At 47.9% G+C, this 18,379-nt stretch overlaps 1 protein-coding gene across 2 annotated transcripts in view; it reads right to left on the reverse strand.

Moving 5' to 3' along the window:
• Window positions 1-17,933, reverse strand: part of PLBD1 (phospholipase B domain containing 1) — a 58,848-nt gene extending 40,915 nt beyond the window's left edge. The window contains exons 1-2 of one of the 2 annotated variants that reach the window (XM_055118225.1): window positions 17,508-17,933; window positions 2,377-2,596 (exon numbers count right to left, since the gene is read on the reverse strand). In XM_055118225.1, coding sequence (XP_054974200.1) covers window positions 2,377-2,596; window positions 17,508-17,607 — 320 coding nt within the window. In that variant the 5' untranslated portion in view covers window positions 17,608-17,933. Of the gene's footprint in view, window positions 1-2,376; window positions 2,597-16,997; window positions 17,152-17,507 lie in introns of those variants that run through there. The other variant, XM_004611302.2, reaches the window with a different exon arrangement.
• Between the last annotated feature and the right edge of the window lie 446 nt (window positions 17,934-18,379).

Below are 18,379 nucleotides of genomic sequence, written 5' to 3' on the forward strand. Positions count from 1 at the left end.
AATGTGTCTCAGTAGCGCACTTGGCTTGCATGTGAGGTCCTGAATTTGATCCCCAGGACCACATACAGAAAAGCCTCAGCTGACCTCTTCCCTTGCTCGGTAGGTCTCCTGCAGACCACTCTTTTCAGACTCATCACCTTTCCGTGGTTCTCTGTTCTCTAACTTCTTTCTTATCAAGCCTAATATCTCTCCTCTATCAAGCCCCAGACCCAGACCACACAGGCTCCTGGGGTGCCGATAGAAGTCTGGGCTCTTCAGCATCGGGACACAGCACACGGGAAGCTGGTGGGTTGTTTGAATCTTATAACCAGACTTATATATATCAAATTTTCTTTGGAAAGGACACCGCAAGAAGGCAAAGCAGACGAGAGAACAGTGTGCAGGCAGTCCTTGTCTTTAAGCCACACATTTTAGTAATTTTTGCTCTAATATGCAGTATTAAAAAGTTATTAGGGGGCTAGAGTGATAGCACAGCGGGTAGGGCATTTGCCTTGCACATGGCCGACCCAAGTTCTATTCCCAGCATCCCATATGGTCTCCTGAGCACCGCCAGGAGTGATTCCTGAGTGCAGAGCCAGGAGTAACCCCTGAGCATTGCCGGTGTGACCCAAAAAGCAAAAAAATAAATGTTATTAGTAAGGGGCCAGAGCAATAATACAGCACTTGTCTTACACATGGTCAATCCAGGTTTGATGCCTGACATCCCATATGGTTCCCCCAAACACAATCAGAAGTGATGCCTGAGCACAGAGCCAGGAGTAAGCCCTGAGCACCACCGGATGTGGCCCAAAGAAGCAAAAATTTGAAAATGTTATAAATAAACTAGATTTAATAGAATTGGGACCGGAACAATAGTCCTGTGGGGAGGGCACTTGCCTTTCACATGGCTTATCTGGGTTCAATCCCTAGCACCCCAGATGGTCCCGCAAACACTGCCAGGAGTGATGCCTGAGCACAGTGCCAGGAGTCAGCCCTGAGCACTCCTGGGTCTGCCACCCCCCATAATAGATTTATCAGAATGAAGCCATGAATCTTCCGTAGGTATACTCAGAGAGGTCAAGACTTTATATTACAAAGAAGAAATGATTACGCCATCCCCTTGAAGTGAGATGTTAGAGTTTATGTTTCCCCTAGTTCTAAGAACATCAGCACCACCTCCTACCTCAGAAGCTTCCCAGCCTGTCAATCCCCTCATCTCCTTAGAAACAACAGCCAAGGAAGACCTAGCCAGGCAGACACCACCCCACGAGGGGAAAGTTGCTCCTGTCAACCCACAGATCCCTTAGTGACCCATCATAAGTACCTCATGACTTGCTCTAACATGTGAAGAACACATCGTTTCAGTGGGAATGATTTTTCCAAACTTTTCCCTCAATATAAATAACGTCAGAGAACTAGTGTCTGCAGAAGCAGGTAAAAATTTGGAGGAGAGGATGAAACATACCAACCTTTACATGTCTAACACTGTCTTAGGCATTTTTAAAAAATGTTACTTCACGTATATAGTTTTGTCTGCTTCTGAGTAGTCCATTTTGCTGAATGTGGTTTGTATAGGGTAGGGTAACAGAAATATGGGATACAAGAAAACAGGAATTTCTAGTTTAAATCAAAGAAGAGGACGCAGGGCTCAACACTTCAACCACTGATACCATCTCCAGGACTCGGAGAGTGATCAAGATCGGCTCTGCATTCACTGTGACTAAGGCTGTAACCACGCAAAAGGCGATTTGGTTGAGCTATACTCAACTATCTAGGTCACAGAGATGAAAAGAAGAAAGTCGAGTCACCAGAGCACTTTTCATATGACAGGAAAGATGAGGCTTGTTGAAATGAGTAGCATAACCCACCCCCTAGCCCCCCTGAAGTTCCTCTGAAACAGGCACATCTTGATTGCATTACTATGAACTACAGCCCTGTCATTTTTTTATAAGACAAGGGAAGGGCACAAGAATCAGGAAACAATAGAACTGGAGGAACATTTACATTCAACATTGAGCTTCCCATCGGAAATTGCTCTGCCCACTTGCAAATGTTGCCTTCGGTCTTTTGAGAATAAATGCGCTTTACATTCTGTTTGTAATTAATCTTCTCTGTATTGTGAGTCTCAAAGAGCCACCCCACCTCTCAGTTGCTCTCTACCAGATGATAAATGACCCACAGATGAAATGACTTGGCTGACTTTTAAGATAGTTTCACAAGAAGGAAAGATTTGAAGGGTACCATGGCTTATTCCAGGTCCGGATGAAATCCTTCATCAGACGGGAAGGACTCTGGGCACTATTTAGTGCCAACAGTGTCAGGGACAAGAATGACTGTTGGGCACATAAAGGGATGAGGGTGCGGGCATTGGTCTTCTATCATGACTCGGGTACTTACGGGGCAGTGAGGTACCCTTCCAAAGCGCCGGCCACAAACATGGTGATCTCATCCGTCAAGTCCTGGGAGCCGTAGCCTGCTCTGATCTCCAGGATGCCCCAGCCAGTGGTGAGCACAGAGTCATTGTAATAGCCGTAGGCATCCCCCTTCTTGTCCAGTGTGGTTTTGATTTCTACTCTCTGTTCATCAGGCATCCAGTAGGCGGTGGCATAGTGGACTTCTGGAGAAGGAAAGGAAACAACGACAGAATGCACTGAAGTGAGTTGCTGATGCGTGTTTGTTCACGATGCAAGCAACAATCCCAACTCCTTTGCTTTAAGAGAGTTCCATCTGAGAGCACTTAGAAATCTGCCTGATAGTTTGTCCTTACTACAAGTCGGGTGGCAGGGTGTGTGGAAGGGAGACAGAGTCTAATCAAGGGGGGGGGGGGGGCGGGCCTGGAGCACAGGGAACCAGGTGAGATCTTGGAGCACACAGAGAGTAGCCTGAGACCCCTCTTCAGAGAGGATGTTCTGACCCCATTTCTTCTGGCTTAGTTGGTGTTCACATCCCCTGGAACCATTCTCCTTAGGCATTGGGCCAAAGCATCTGTCTGCTCCAGCTTCTTATCCTTTCTCTCCTGCTTTACTCATGACTCAGGATTCCTTCACATGACACGCCTGCTCTAAGAAAAACCAGAACCTATCACCTGTCGCCATTTCAAGTTCCCGACAACTTGGACTTCACCTTTACACACCCTCACATGCCCATCTCGTCCCTTTTTCTTCTGCTCAAACAGTCCCCTTGGGATCTGAATCCTTCCTCCTCTCCCCTCCGTGGGGCGCCTGTTTGAGTCTGTATCATCTTGTCCCTGTATCCTCCTGTGCTCTCTCCGCCAGGGTCCTCCAACCCACATCCCTCCATCACCTCACAGCTGAATGCCAACTGCACAGAGAAGCCCACCCTAGGTTCCAGCTTTTGCCTCATCTCTCATTTCCCTTCATGAAATTACTACAAACCGTGGAACAGACTCCCTAGGTACAAGACCATCCTGGGTTACAGGCACCATTGCCATAGGGGACAGGCAGGACTCCGGGACCCTCTTTTTACTTTACTCTCTGTCCGTCCCTCTCTCTGTCACCAAGCCTCGTCATCCCTTCCTGCACCTCTCTAACTTGCTCACTGAGGAATTCCTTGAGTCTAAAAAGCATACGGACTCCTGAAAGCACAGCGCCCTGTTACCCATTTACTCTTTCCGGCTGGGAGGAGCAGTATTTGTAAGCCTTGGGACCTGGGGCTTGGGGCACTGCCAACAACATTCAGCCCAGCTTAGTAGGTTAGATGGTTCCATGCTGGGGCCCAGTGTTGCCGTGGGCCACTAGGTCACCCCACTAGTGCTGGAGGGGAAGGCGTGCACCTCTAGTGAATGGTCTTGGGGCATCAGGCATCTATACTATACAGGTGTTCTGACTTTTTTTTTCTTTTGGGGTCACATCCTCGGATGTTCAGGGGTTACTCCTGGCTCATGCGCTCAGGAGTCACTCCTGGCGGTGCTCAGGGGACCATATGGGATGCTGGGAACCGAACCCGGGTGGGCTGCATGCAAGGCAAATGACCTGTCCGCTGTACTATCGCTCCAGTCCTTGTTCTGACCTTTGAAGCTCTCTCCCTAGCTCTGGTCATTATTTTATTTGTTGGTTTTTTTTTAAATTTTGTTTTACTTGCTTTTGGGACACATCCAGTGATGCTCAGGGGTTACTCCTTGCTCTGCACTCAGGAATTACTCCAGGAAGATATCAGAGGGCCATACAGGGTGCTAGGGATTCAACCCGGGTTGACCGCATGCAAGGCAAATACCCTACCTACTGTACTATCTCTCCATCCCCATTGGTTCTTAAGACCTCTTTCCTTTCATGGCATCTGGGGCACACTCTGAGAAATCTCTTCCTCTTTTACCAGTTTCCCCCTCCCCCATTCTCGTTGGGAGTTCTTCTTTGTTTTGTTTTTTGGGGCCACACTCAGCTCTGTGCCTGGGTTCTAAGCTGGGGCTCCCACATGCTTTGCATATTCACTAGCTCTCTGAGTCACCTGGCCACCCTTTGATTTATAATTATTTTTTGTTTGTTTGCCTTTTGGGCCACACCTGGCAGTGCTCAAGGCTTACTCTGTGCTCCGGGATCACTCCTGGTGTGGTGCCAGGGATCAAACCCGGGTGGGCCACATACCCTATCCGCTGTGCCACTGCTCTGGCCCCAGCTGGGAGTTAGTTTTTATGTGTCCAACCACATAATTTATAATACCATCGGATGATTCCGTAGACACTAGAAATCCAAACTCTCTGAAACAAAACTCCTCTTTCTTCTTGTTCCACCCATTCTCCAGTGTCTGCTTTCTAGCCCTGATAGTTGAGCTGGAAACCCAAGTCCATCTGGCTCTCACTCCCACATGAACTCACGCTGAAGCAAAACCTCCCAAATATCTCTCCTGCCAGTCACTACCTCCTCAGCCCCGCCTTCGTATGCTAGTTTAGGGATCGCAACGAACTTTAGCCATCCGAGGCCTTGTCAAGAATCCTTAATCCATTATTCATACTCTGACAGAGTGGCCTATCTGAAATGCAAAATGGTCTCTAGGCCTTCCTTGTGATGGAGCAAGGAAGCAGGGAGAACAAGCCAGGTAAAGGGGATTAACCGGAAGGTGGTGTGTTGAAACAAGACATTTGGGGGTGAGAACCGCGCCTCTTACACATGGCACTCTTGCAACCCCTTTTCACCTGAGCAACTTTGACATTAACCCTAGAGATGGAAAATTAAATATAAACACTTGCTCATAATAAATCATGGAGAAACTTGTTTTAAAATGCTATGCAGTCCTGGGGGCCACAGAGATATCGTACAGCATTTTGGTGGTGTGCGACCCACCCCCCCACGCCCCCAGCCAGAGAAAATTCATGTAATCCCATTTGGGGTCTCAAACCCTGTTTTCAAAGCTAGGATCTATACAGATATGGGGTTAGAATGCTGGGCACATGCAACCTGCTTAATATTTCTAAAATTCATTATTATCATTATCATTACAAGAACTTAAGTAAATAAAATGTAGAACTAATTTGTTTGGCTTACTAGGAAACATCTCCAGGGGTGACTATTTCCTAGAAATAAGTTCTTTAGTTGCGTGCTTGGCTTTCTGACCCGGTTTCTGTCTACCTATCCAGTTTCACCCACCACCCGTGCCCTCTGTGATCCGGAAACCGTCACAAACCACTCTCTCCCGCCTGCCGGGGACTGCTCCGACATCTCTGACTTTGCATACAGTGTACCCATGACCTGAGATTTTCCTTCATTTAACCCCCAGCTAACCTCAGAAGCAGGAAACAGCAGTTGCTTGGCAGTGGCTGGTTTGACAATGTGCCTTGTATAAACACCTTTAAAAATTTTATTTTATTTTATTTTTTTATAAAGCTGTTCACAATAACTCATTAATTTAATATTCAAACACCAATCCCACCACCATCGCACCTTCCCACCAACCATATTTCGAGGGTTTCCACCCCAAATCCCAAACTGTGCCCCATCAAGCAGAACTGAAGCAATTAATTTTGTATTGCTTGTTATGAATAATCCACTAAAAATGGAATTAAATAAATTCCAATTAAATAAATGAAATAAAATTTCCTTAGAGGCATGTCCTTCTCTCCCGGAAGGGAGCGTAACATGACACTGGCCATAACCATGCCACTGGATCCGCACCAGGCTGTTTCATTCGAGGCGCCCCAGAGGGGGGTGGTTGAGACCCCTCCCCACCCCAAGGCACCCAGCCCCGGCAGCCAAAAGCCTCCCTAGATCAACTGCTGCCACACTCACGCCCACTCTCCACACACTCAGGCTGAGCCTCGCCCATGAGTTAACCTACTCCTGGACACTTTATACCACACACCCTACCCATACTCCAAGAGTACCACACCACATCTGATGGGGTTCAAAGTAGGAGGCAACCAAACTTAGAGGGAAATGTTTTATTTTCACAGATACATATATAAGAGCACACAAGGCTCAACCTTTAACAACATATTAATGATCTCTTATAGAAGGGCTTAATGGCCCCATGAGTGAAATACAACAATCTTCACACTCTTTCCTCTAAGGATACTTTTTTTGGGTAGCATTTTCATCATTTTTCATATCAAACAATACAAAATATATTATTTCGGTTTGCTTTGGGGCAGAGATTGGGGTTCAGGACGGAAGTATCCGAAATATGGTGGTGAGAAGGTGTAATGGTGGTGGGGTTGGTGTTTGAATAGTAAATGTAATCAAATATTGTGAACTACTTTATAAAATAAAAAAATTTTTTTAAGTTTCCTTAGAGGAAGGTGTGTGAAGATTATTGTATTTCATCCTGAAGCCATTAAGCCCTTGTATAAGAGATTACTAATATGTTTATTAAACCCAATCAAACATTGTATGCTACTCTTGGTACATACTTTTGGTACATCAGTGGTGTAGAATCTGAGGGGAATTCTCCAGGAATTCTAAAGTTTAGAATACAATTATACAGCAAATTCAGTCATGAGCGAGGCTTGTCCAAGCCTGGGGAGAGCGGCCGTGAGCATGGTGGTAACTGAGTTCTGGAGGTTTTCGGTTTCGGGCTCTGCTGGGGCAGGGAGGGGCCCCACCCATCCCCCTCGGAGTTGCCCAGTGAAGACAGCCGGGCACGGGGGTCTGGACATTCTACGTTGCTCTCTTCCAGGAGCTTTGTTTCTGAGTCTCTGGATCTTGGCTGTTGATTAGATTATATGGCACCAGGGACAGCTTGTGGGTATGACTGCCAAGCTTGGGAGACAGGTAAAATTTATTTATTTATTTATTTATTTTTCAGAGAGGTTTTTTTAAACGTTTAAATTGAATCACTGTGAGACAGACCCTTACAAAGCTGTCCATGGTTGGATTTCAGTCACACAGTGTTCCAACACCCATCCCTTCACCAGTGTACATTTCCCAAGATGACAGTCCCCAGGTTCCCTCCTGTCACCCCTCCCCCACCCCCTGCCTGCCTCTATGGCAGGTGCTGTAAAATTTATTATTTTTAAAATTTTTTAAGTTTGGGGGGCTTTGAGGGCCACACCCAAAGGTGCTCAGGACTTACACCTGGCTCTGTGCTCAGGGAACACTGCTGGTGGCATTAGGGATCAAATTGCATGCATGGCAAAGACCTTACTGCACCCCTGGACTATCTCTCTGGCCTTCTTGCTTTGTACGAACAAATCTGCTTGCTCCTGCTCCAGGCCTATAAAGTCTGAGTTCAGACACTTTTCTTAGCCCCCAGTGCCTGGCCATTACAGGTACTCAATGACAAAAGAGAGAGAAAAAGAGATTGGGAGGAGTGGGGAAGGGAGAGAAAGAGACAGAGACAGAGAAACATAGAGAATAGACATAGAAAAAGCAATAGCACAAGGTGCATTATTTTTCCTTTAGGAAACCATCGCACAATGTATAAAGAGGGAGTGCCTAGATCACTCTTGAGTATAGGGAGGAGACGCTCAGAGAAGGTAAGAGATTGAGAGGTGGGGGTAGTAAGAGGAGTTGAACGGGAAGCAATGGGGGTGGGAGTGAGTTGCCAAGACCCTTGGGTCCACAGGTGTCTCAGAGGAGTGGTATCGCCAGATATCCAAACCACAGAGTCAACAATACTGAACCCTTGATTACAACAACCAAACTTAACAAAGTGCCTATCAAGTGTCTGGGGGTGGGGAGGGAGGAAACCTGGGAACACTGAGGCAGGGAAGCTGACACTGGTGGTAGGATTGATGACAGAACATTGTAGGTCTAAAAATCAACAATCAATAACTATAAATCATGGCTCTATATTAAAAAAAATCACACAACTTCTCATTCTAAAGACAATGTCACACTCAGGGCATTGCGGTGGTGTGTGGAGACCAGAGGACACTCTGGGCTAGACGGAGACTCAGCAGAAGGAGGTGGTATCAGGCCCTGTGGAGGAGGTGGGAATAGCTCCGGGAGGGAATATGGGTACAGTGTTGGTCAAACTGAGTTTTACTAGTAAACATTCTAGAAATTCCAGATGGAATACATAGGGTTATCTGTTGCTGGCATTCACAATTTACCTATTTTATTTTTTGATGCTAAGATTGTCTACCCCTAATCATTCAAGTATAATCTTTTAGGGGGCTTCCAATCAGTGCTCAAGGAGCCTGGAGGAGCCATTTCTGAAAATTCTTGGCCAAGTGGGTCATTCAGTTGAATGCTGGGTCATTCACCTTGGTGCTGTGCAAGTTCTACAGTGCCAGGGACCACCGGGGTGTTACTTGGCAAAGCTCTGGAGAATCACGTGGTGCTGGATTTGAACCTGGGCCGGGCACATGTGCCCTGAGCCCTGTATTATCTCCCCAGTCCCTAAAAGTATAATCTGCATCTTCGCATATCCTGGTACAATAACCCAAGGGCAATGAGTGATAGGCTGATTAGCGTCCTTAAAGAAAGATCCCAATTAGAAAGTCAGGTTGACGACCGTCACGACTATAATAGTGGAGAGGGGACATAATGATATTAATAAATAGAGGGAGATGCAGGATTCTTTGTCAGCAGACTCTGGGGTGACAAATAATGGCCTCATTGTGAGTGAGGCTAATTTATTGTGTAATCAAATAATGAAATTTCTTGCAAGTTTGTGCCCCTTGTCAGGCCTCAACCCCAGCCTCCCATTAAGAACTCTTTGGGATTAAGAAAGCAAAACCAGAATGGTCTGAGGTTTGGAGTTGGAAGAATGTGACGCCCCCTCTCAAGAGAAATCTGGTCAAATCTTTCTGGTTCTGATTGAACCAAGACAACCTCATGAATACCTTTGGGTTTTATTTTTTGCTTTTCTTTGGTTAGGGTTTTATTTATTTATTTATCTATTTATCTATTTATTTATTTATTTATTTTTGCTACTCCTGGTGGTAATCAAGGCTCACTCCTGGCTCTCAGGGATCACTCCTGGTCGGGCTCAGGGGAGCACACGTGGTGCCAAGGATCGAACCTGGGTACTCCCGTGCAAGGCAAGCACCCTATCTGCTGTACCATTTCTCCAGCCCCTCACGAATACCTTAGTACTCCTGAGGCCGCCAGACTCTTGGGTGGACAGGACCGACCACTGGAGGTTACAAGTGGAGTCCAGCTACCTCTCCCTTGTTCCTCACCACCATACGACACGCCACCCCGCCCTGAGGATGTCTCTCCTCCATTTTCTTTTCATGCACTGCACGTGCCTTGCATGTTCCTCAGCTCTCTAGGACCACTGTCTTACCTCAGTGACCTGCAGAAAGTCACTGAAAAACTGTTAAGCATGTATAGGCTGCCAGGTCCCTCTAACTGGACTGGGTGTAAAATCAGACCTTCATTTCCTGTGCTGGTTCGTGCTAATACCTAACCCCGGCTATCTCTTCTCCCTTATTCCTGTAACTTTTGAATAACAATTGTGGCCAGAGTCCAGAGAAAAGGCTCTTCTCTCTCCAGTACAATGACGGTGTTTCCAAATAGATTTTGGATCACACACTCACCTCAGCCCTCTCCCCAGCTTTTCTCCCCGCTCCCCCACCCTCTCTGTTCTTGATAAGGGTTGACTGGCTAAGTTAAAAGGAGTCACACACTGTTGGCAGGGGGGTTGGTTAAAGAGGAACTGTGAGGGAAAGGAGGAAGGTGCACGGACCTCGTCAGGTTCCTCTCTTTCACTTCTACCCACAGTCATGACTTCAGTTCTGCACCTCTCTCCCCATCTGCACACTCAAAACAGCTTTGTTTTCTCTTTGCTTTACACAAAATTAATGTCCTTACCACAAATAAACTTTTACAAATCTGTGGGGTTTATTTTTTTGAATAACAGTATACTTCATGCATGAAAAGAAAATCTTACCCTCAAGAGAATTTGAGCTAAACTAACAGCAACCAGCTGACCAAGGTAGCAGGCGTTTTAAAAAACTGAACCAAAACTTGACTTTCTTGCTTCACCCCAAACTGTGGTCTTCCACTCCTCGGTGGTTTTCCCCTTGCCTCTGCTCAGTCTGGTCTTGCCAGCATGGGCTAGTTTCTGGTTTTCTTAAATCCTTAAGGAGTTTTAGCTCCTGTCCTTTTCTCTTTCTCAAGCACAGCCCCAAGTTGGGAGGCGGGTGGTATAAAAAGTGTAGTAGCAAGAAGATAGAAAAATCCTAGGTAATTCCAGGCTGGCTCTGAACCAGCCCTGTGGAGGCTGGGCTGATTCCGACCTGGAGAGAAGAGGGACTGACACAACTATGTTTCCATGATGAACTGAATTTAACAGAGTGGGTGTTCTTCTAAGGAAAGTCAGGTTGGCCAAAACACTCACAAGAGTTTGGCTGAAAAAAACTCAGGTTTTTCTGATTCTAAACTCAGAAAAAGAGGATAGTGCAAGGGGAAAATGCCATGTGTAGATTTTGTGAAAATGAAGAAAATTAGGTTTAAGTATTTTAAAACAACAGCATCCTCAAAACCAACATAGTTCATAAATATTTGTTGACTAACTGGAATGTTACTTTATATATGTATTTATATATATACATACACATATATGTAAAGGTATAGGTATATATACTATATGTAAAAGAAAGACACCCCACTATTTTATATTTCTTTTTACATAAAAATCCAAACACCCAATTAAAATATTTGATTAATTTAGGCATTCTAATGTTTTCTGTGCCTTCATTGTTTACAGTTACAAAAACCCAAAAAAACAAAACACCTACTCCTGTCTTAGGAAGAATTTTTTAAATAGTTATAAGTGGGTGGGTACACTGGTGCTGGATGTGGTGTTAGAATATGTGAAGTTAGGAAAAACTTCATTTTCCCAGCACCTCATTTGTGTAGAATGAATGGGTTTTAAACCTAGCAAATTTTGCCTAATAAGTCAGCTGTAGGGAAAGAAACATGAGCAAGCAGAAGCGCATACTTAAAGATTGTGATGGCAATTTACCTATTCTGATCGGGCTTCGCTAAATAGCTGTGATTCTAAGCCCAGCTGATCTTTTCTCTTTTATGCCAATTAAGCAGGCTCATGGATCGCTCTCTGTGTACCTTGGCACTGATTTTTTTTTTTTTTTATGAAAGGACTCTATCGATGCCTGGGTTTTTAGATTTGCTTTGACTCTTTTTCCAAGGAATTAAGAAAATAACAATTCATAACTAAACAATCACCAGGCAACAACATTTCAAGTAGGAGTTCCAGCCCTCCCCCAGCAGGACTCAGAACCTCAGACTCTTCTTGAAAAGATGATTATTTTGGGACAAGCTTCTAGGGAGTAGGAGTCGGAGCACTTGGAGAGAGAAACAGGGAAGGAAGGAAAGTTAATTCAAGGTAGGAGGACTAAGACTTGAAAACTCCAGCCCAGAGATGAAGGGGAGGCTGCGTCTCTGATCCCATCCCTCTGAGGTCAAGGACTATTCTAGAAAACTTTATATCCTTCTCATAGATTGGCTCCAGTGCTAAACTGTCTGCGATTTCAAAGAAGCTCTAAGGCTAACACTAAAAGCAAGGGGTGGGTGGTAGATTGACTTGGAACACCCCTACCTGAAATCAGACTCAAAGGCAATTGAAAGGACAGGCTGTGAGGACCTGTGTGGCTAGGAGACTAGGAAGGCAGAAAGACAGCACCAACACAGAGAAAGGCTGAAGATTTGCCTGAATCTGGAATGTTCTCTTTCCTCACCGCCTTGAAATGTACGGATCTTATCTGCTGGCTTAAATCAGAGTTCTTGCCCAAAGTTCTAGCAACAGAAGGTCAGCCTTGCTACACTGTGATTCTGCCCTATCTCACGCCTCATCATTCCTAAGTTATATGTAATTAAGTCCGACAAATTGCAAGCTCTGGGAGAATCTAGGGTCTCATTTCATATTTCATTCCTCAGTTCCTTCAAGCGTAACATAATGCTCCCCTGACTACATGACTCAGTCCCAACTTTCACAGGGACAGGGAAGGTAACTTGGAGATGGATTTCATCACATCTGTTGAATAGTAAGTTTTGATTTTGATCTGTAAATTAGAATTGTGGTATCATATTTAAATGCCAGTTTGAATAACTCAAAATTACCTTCTGTTAGAACTGTATCTGAGCTTGCAGGCCAACTTTATACCTCTCAGAGTAAGCTTCTCCCTGTCGATTAAAAACACTCACAATTTTTCCCCTGCAGATTGTAATATGCTATATCTTGTTTGCACAGATACTGTTTCAAATTTTAGACTAAAGCGTCTTCATAATTTCACTACCTGTATTAGTTTCTTTAAAAAAAAAAACGTGCTGGGCAAATTCCTGTTTTGCAGCAGTACAAAGAAACTACTTCACAATGCTATTACATTTTCGAGCCACCCTCTTAGGGCCAAATTTCCTGAGGATTCTGAGATATAAATTGTAGTGAAGTAGAAGCAGGAAGCTAGAGGCAGGGCCTCTGAGTGACCCATTCTAGGAGCTGGACAGAAATGAATGAGTTGTAAATGACCAAGTTTGGATCAGAACAGGGCAGAGGAGCAAGAGCCCTCAGGTTGTCGGAATAGGCATTGACCTGGATCAAATCCCTGACTGTCCCACTCTGTACGTATCAGGAATGATGTTAACAACCTTTTTGTATGTTAGATGAGAAGTGTTTTTCTAGAACCTACAGATCCTGTATCTAGCCCATATAAGCTCTTTGGGAACTTTATGTGTGGCCCATTTTTGGTGATAGCCAAGTTGAGTCCTCATGCATTCAATAAACTTGGCTCTCCCTCAATCTCAGAATTTTTCCTGGAACTCATCTTGCCTGGGTGTTCCTGGCTTTGGATACAAGGTTGGGGGCTGGGCCACATCCAGCAGTGCCAGGGATTGAACCTGGTGCCTCCTGCACACAGTACAGACTCTCCAGCACTTTGTGCTCTCTCCCTAGATGGTCTTCCAGCTTCTTACATGTTTTAGTGACGCTGGTGCCACTGAGATAGTACGGTAGAATACAACTGGCCACCTTGCACACAGCCAACCCAGGACTGGTCCTGGGCATCTCATGTGATCCCCAAGCAATCCAGGAATGATCCCTGAGCACAGAGGCAGGAATAAGCCCTGAGCATGGCCAGGTCTTCCCTTCCTTTGCGCTCCTCTCCCCCCCAAAAACGTTTGCATGATGCCCCTTTACTTTGACAAGATCCCTACATTAATACTTATTTTCACCAATGGAAGGATATTGAGGTTGAGGTAGAGAGATAGTATAGGGGATACAGTGCTTGCTTTGCATGACCCATTTTGAATACACACACACACCACACACACACACACACACACACCCCACACACAATTTGTAGAAGCTGCAGTTTTGCAGCCAAGTGGGGGTATGTCAGGCTTTCTGGGGTCAGTGGGGTCCTGAGTGTGGAGAGACTCCACCACAGTCCCATGCCTCCTGAAACCGGTTCATACTAGTGTGTGATTCTCCTAGTAGGAGTGAGTGTGATAGTAGGCTTTTGAGCTACTTGGTATGATTTATTTTTATTTTATTTTTTTATTTTTTTGGTCACACCTGGCGATACACAGGGGTTACTCCTGGCTCTGCACTCAGGAATCACCCCTGGCGGTGCTCAGAGGACCATATGGAATGCTGGGAATCGAACCTGGGTCAGCTGTGTGCAAGGCAAACGCCCTACCCGCTGTACTATTGCTCCATTCCCAACTTGGTATGATTTTGAAGGTGATTTCTGGGCCTGGGAAATGCTAAAAATATTTTCTACGTAAATCCGAGATTCCCAAATCTATTTGTATATCACCCTCTTTGCAGGAAAGAGACGAATCACTCAGAGCCCTCCTGGACATCTAGCTCCTTTAAGCAAGTCAACAAAGCGCACCCCAACTGCATCCACAGCAATCCCCTGACACCTCCAGTGTACCAGGATCCCCTCACTAAGAGTCATAATTCCTTTCTTCGCTTTATGCCATTTGGGCTGACAGGAGTTTTCATAGGAACTTCTACTTCTTGAGAGTGGGGATAACTCTCAAGAAGTAGAACTCTCAATGTAAGGAGCATAGAAGAAAAGGTTTAGACTTACAGGGTGCACTGATTCACTGCTGTGTGCCTGAAACACTGAGGCAGTGGGGGCGAGTGGTAGGAAGGCTTAATGGAGCCTGACAAGAAGGAAGAGTTGGGAAATTCTAAAGCAATTTGCTTGAGCACATTTCACAGAGGGCGAAATAGTCCAGGTGATTTCAGCCACACAGTTATCACGGGTGAAAGTGACCCAGGATGTGGTTCATTGTTTTCTGAAACACCCGCTCCTAAGCTGGAGTGTTGGGTCATGCTGAAGGGAAACCTTGCTTTAGTAATAACCTATTACTTCAGTACACAGAGAGGATCATTTGCAACCCTGGTTGCCTTACCAAGAAATTCTAGATGCTTTGCAGAAAAACAGCAACACCCTCCAAAGGGCAATACTAATAGCCACTCAGCCACAGAGCCCTTACCCCATTGTAGAATGGCCTCTGGTCCCAAGCCCTGTTATAATAGGTGCGGCGATAATAACTGTGTTACGGAGTAGGACAGTGAGGCAGAAAGGTGAGGTAACTGACCAGACTGCACCGTTAGCAAATTTTGGAGCAGGTGTCAAACATGAGCTCTTGGCTTCTTCTTGGTTTCTGGGTCTGGAATTCCTTCCCACTCTCTGATCTGGCAGTTCCAGGAATGAACAGATGGGACAAGTCTCTGGTGTGGATTGGAAATGAGAACGACCTCGGAGTTAAAGCATCACTCGAGATTGGCCTCAACCTCGGGTCTGCTCATTCGTCTTCAGGAGAACAAATGACTTAGGACCAGTAAACTCGGTTCCTGCAGAGAGAGGCTAGTGTGTCTGGAGAGGGGATCTGCTCATCCCTGGCAGGAGCTGGGGAGTGATGGGCAGTGTCCAGAGTCAGAGGCAGCTGTGCCGGGCACACACTGCCCAATGCGGGCCCCCGTGGGCCTGCTGACATGCCCTGTCCTGGTGGGAAACAGAAGATCCCCAGCCAGAGAATCCCTAATATCCTTGACTCCACATATTTTGATTCCAGTAAAAACAAGTCTAGAGAATGCTAAACGACCAGTCTGCAGAAAATTAACCATTGGCCATTGAATGAAAAACCTCGTCTTTAATCAAGGTGATTATTTGGCTTCCTTGGATTCGATCAGCTTGGAATTCCCCGGGCGGGTGAGAGGTTGGAGAATGAATTTGGGGAATCCTGGACCGGTTACCAAAGACATGTGCCATCCTAGTGAATCTCCTGGAATAAAAATGTAATTGTGTGTGTATGTGTGTGTGTGTGCACGTGCGCGTGTGCCAAATTGGGAGCACTGAGTGGGCTTGAGAGTTAAACAAAAATCGGGGGCAAAGATCTTTTTCACTGCACACTTATCATTGGCAGTTTGGTGGAAAGGGAAGATGAAAGCAAAAAGTCATGCTGGAGAACAGGTTCCGGCACGTGGGACAAAGGGAAAAAGGTCCCATCTGCCTGAAACAGACAGCGTGGGCCTCGCCAGCTGCCCCTCAAAGCCACACGCTCCATCTTTCTGGAAGGCTGGGCACAGTGCCGTGAGGAAGACACGCAGAGGTGCCCTCTCTGCCGAGCTGCTTTCCCCACGGGCGGCTTCGATTGTTTGGGGAATCTCGGCGAAGCAGCGGCTTCCTGCCAAGTGGCATTTTCTTGCGTGTACAGTGCCCCATCTTCTGAAACGTCACCACCGAGCTCCCCCCCCCCCCTCCATTGACAGAAATACTTCAAAGGACCCTAAGTTTGCAGAAGGAGAACAGAAGAGGAAGCGTATTCTGGGCAGGAACGCCATTCACTTGCCAAGCCCGGGGTACTTTCCAGCTCTGCAGATGGGCGTGAAGAGCACTTTCCCTAGGCAGGAGGGTGGCACCAACGGGACCATTCAAGCAAGAGCCGGAACATGCAGGTCAGTGGAGTCAGGGGTGGGGCTGGGGTGGGGCAGTTTAACCCATGGATGCCTGCCCTGCCACTGTTCATCAAGCCACCGTGAAGCAAGAGCCACCGGTGGCACACACCGGCATGAATGTGTTCAAAGGCCAGATTTGAGAGTGGCAAGCGGGCAGGTTTCGAAAGCAAAGTCTTGAAATCTGGCCTCCGCAGCCACAACTTGTGGGCAGAAGGAGTCACCGGAACCTGCGGCCACCTTTGACTTTGGGGGGGGGTGGGTTGCTCTCCAGAACTCAGCCCTCTTGCCCAAGGTCAGCTCAAAAAAGGGATTGTGAAATAAAGCAAGTTTAATCCTCTCTTCGATCTCAGTCACCCGGAATACAAGTGACATGGTCCAGGGTGTTCTCATAAAGTTTTGGAGGCAAAGGTGCGGAGGCAAGGCCAGGTGGGATTCCGGGAATGCAGGTCTCTGGGTCGGAACAGAGAGTGCTTAAGCAAACACCCCTGGGCGATTCAGCTCCGCCTTCGCTTAGGCTCACAGAAACTCTGCACCTCATGTGGAGAGTTTATTATTCCCAGAAAATGGGAATAATAATAACAACAACAAAAACAAAAACAACAACAACAACAATAATAATGCTATGTAGGGTCTAATAATAATAATAATCCTATGTAGGATCCCGAGCATAACATGCAAATACAAACCCTTTCAGCGCACGCCTGCAACATCCAAAGCCGACCCCAGGCCACTGCGCGTTTTATCATTCCCAACTCCCGTTCCCGAGCGTGCAGGAGGACGCGTGCAGCCAGCGCCGAGTGAGGGGCAGGAGTATATTTAGACGTCCTCTGGCCCGACCCGCCAGCCAGCAGGCAGGCGGGCCTCTCCCTCCGACTTGTGCGCCAAGCCCGCCGGCCGGCCGCCTTTTCCAAAGTATTCACTTTGGGTGGGGGGCGGTGTAGGGGTGGGGGGTGGGGGGTGAGTGGGTGCACGGTCCGAAACGCGAACTTTGCACCCGACTTCCTTGGACGGCCCCCAGAACGGCGGAGAAACGGAACCCGGTGCTCCAAGAGAAAGTCGGCGGGGTGGGAAACGCGCCGCGCCCGCCGCTTCCCGACGCGCCCCGGGTGGGGACGGGGGAGCCAAGGGGCGCCCCGGAACGCCCGCGCGCGCGCAGAGACTTTGGGGGGGGGGTCTCCCGGGCGCGCCCCGCTCACCTGCCAGGCTCGGCGGCACGGCGGCGGCCAGCAGCAGGGACAGCAGCAGCAGCGGCAGCGGCAGCAGCGCGGGGGGCCCGTCCCCGCCGCCACGGGCCATGGCTGGGTGGCCGCGACCCCCGCGCGTCTCGGGGCAGCAGGGGGCTCGGAGCGTCCTTAACTTTCCCCGGGCATGAGCCCGGCCGGTCTGACGGGGCGCTCAGCGCCGAGGGCGACTCACGTGGTTCTGGGGAGCAACCTTCGCCCTGCCGGGCGCCAGGCTGGGGAGGGCGGGTCCTGCCTGACCCTCGAGCGCGCAGTGGGCAGGGCCGGGCCGGCCGCCGGCTGCGCTGCGGGACTCGCCCGGGGCTGCGGGCCACTGTCCCTGCCCCGCGCGGGAGCTGCGGGTGGTCCCCGCGCAGCCCCGGCTGGAGCGGATCCGATCGCGCCGACCCCCGGCTCGCCTCTGCCTCCAGGGTCAGCCCCTCCTTCCTGGGCCGCAGAAGCGCATGTCCCCACCGTGCGGGGACAGGACGCCCCACCCCGGACGGACTCGTGCCCCTCGCTCGGGCGTCCCAGGCTGGTTAACCCAGATCCATCGGCTGCAAGCTCAAGAACGTCGGGGGCGTTTCCTGGTCTCTTTAACTGGCCGGAGAGACCCCCCCGGACACCACGGTTCGTTCAGACGGGGCTGAAAGTGGATGTCTCCGGGGGTCCTCCCATTTCTGCTCGGGGGTCCCGTTGAAAGTGACATTGTGAAGTAGGCAAAACTATGTGGAGTGACATTGTGAAGTTGACAGCGGGTGCCCTAGGTGACATTGTGAAGTAGGCAAAAGGTTCATTCATTTAATAAGCATTTATTTATGAAGTCCAGGGTGTGTGTGTATGTGTGT

This window comes from Sorex araneus, chromosome 10 (genome assembly GCF_027595985.1).
Source record: "Sorex araneus isolate mSorAra2 chromosome 10, mSorAra2.pri, whole genome shotgun sequence".
NCBI lineage: Eukaryota > Metazoa > Chordata > Mammalia > Eulipotyphla > Soricidae > Sorex > Sorex araneus.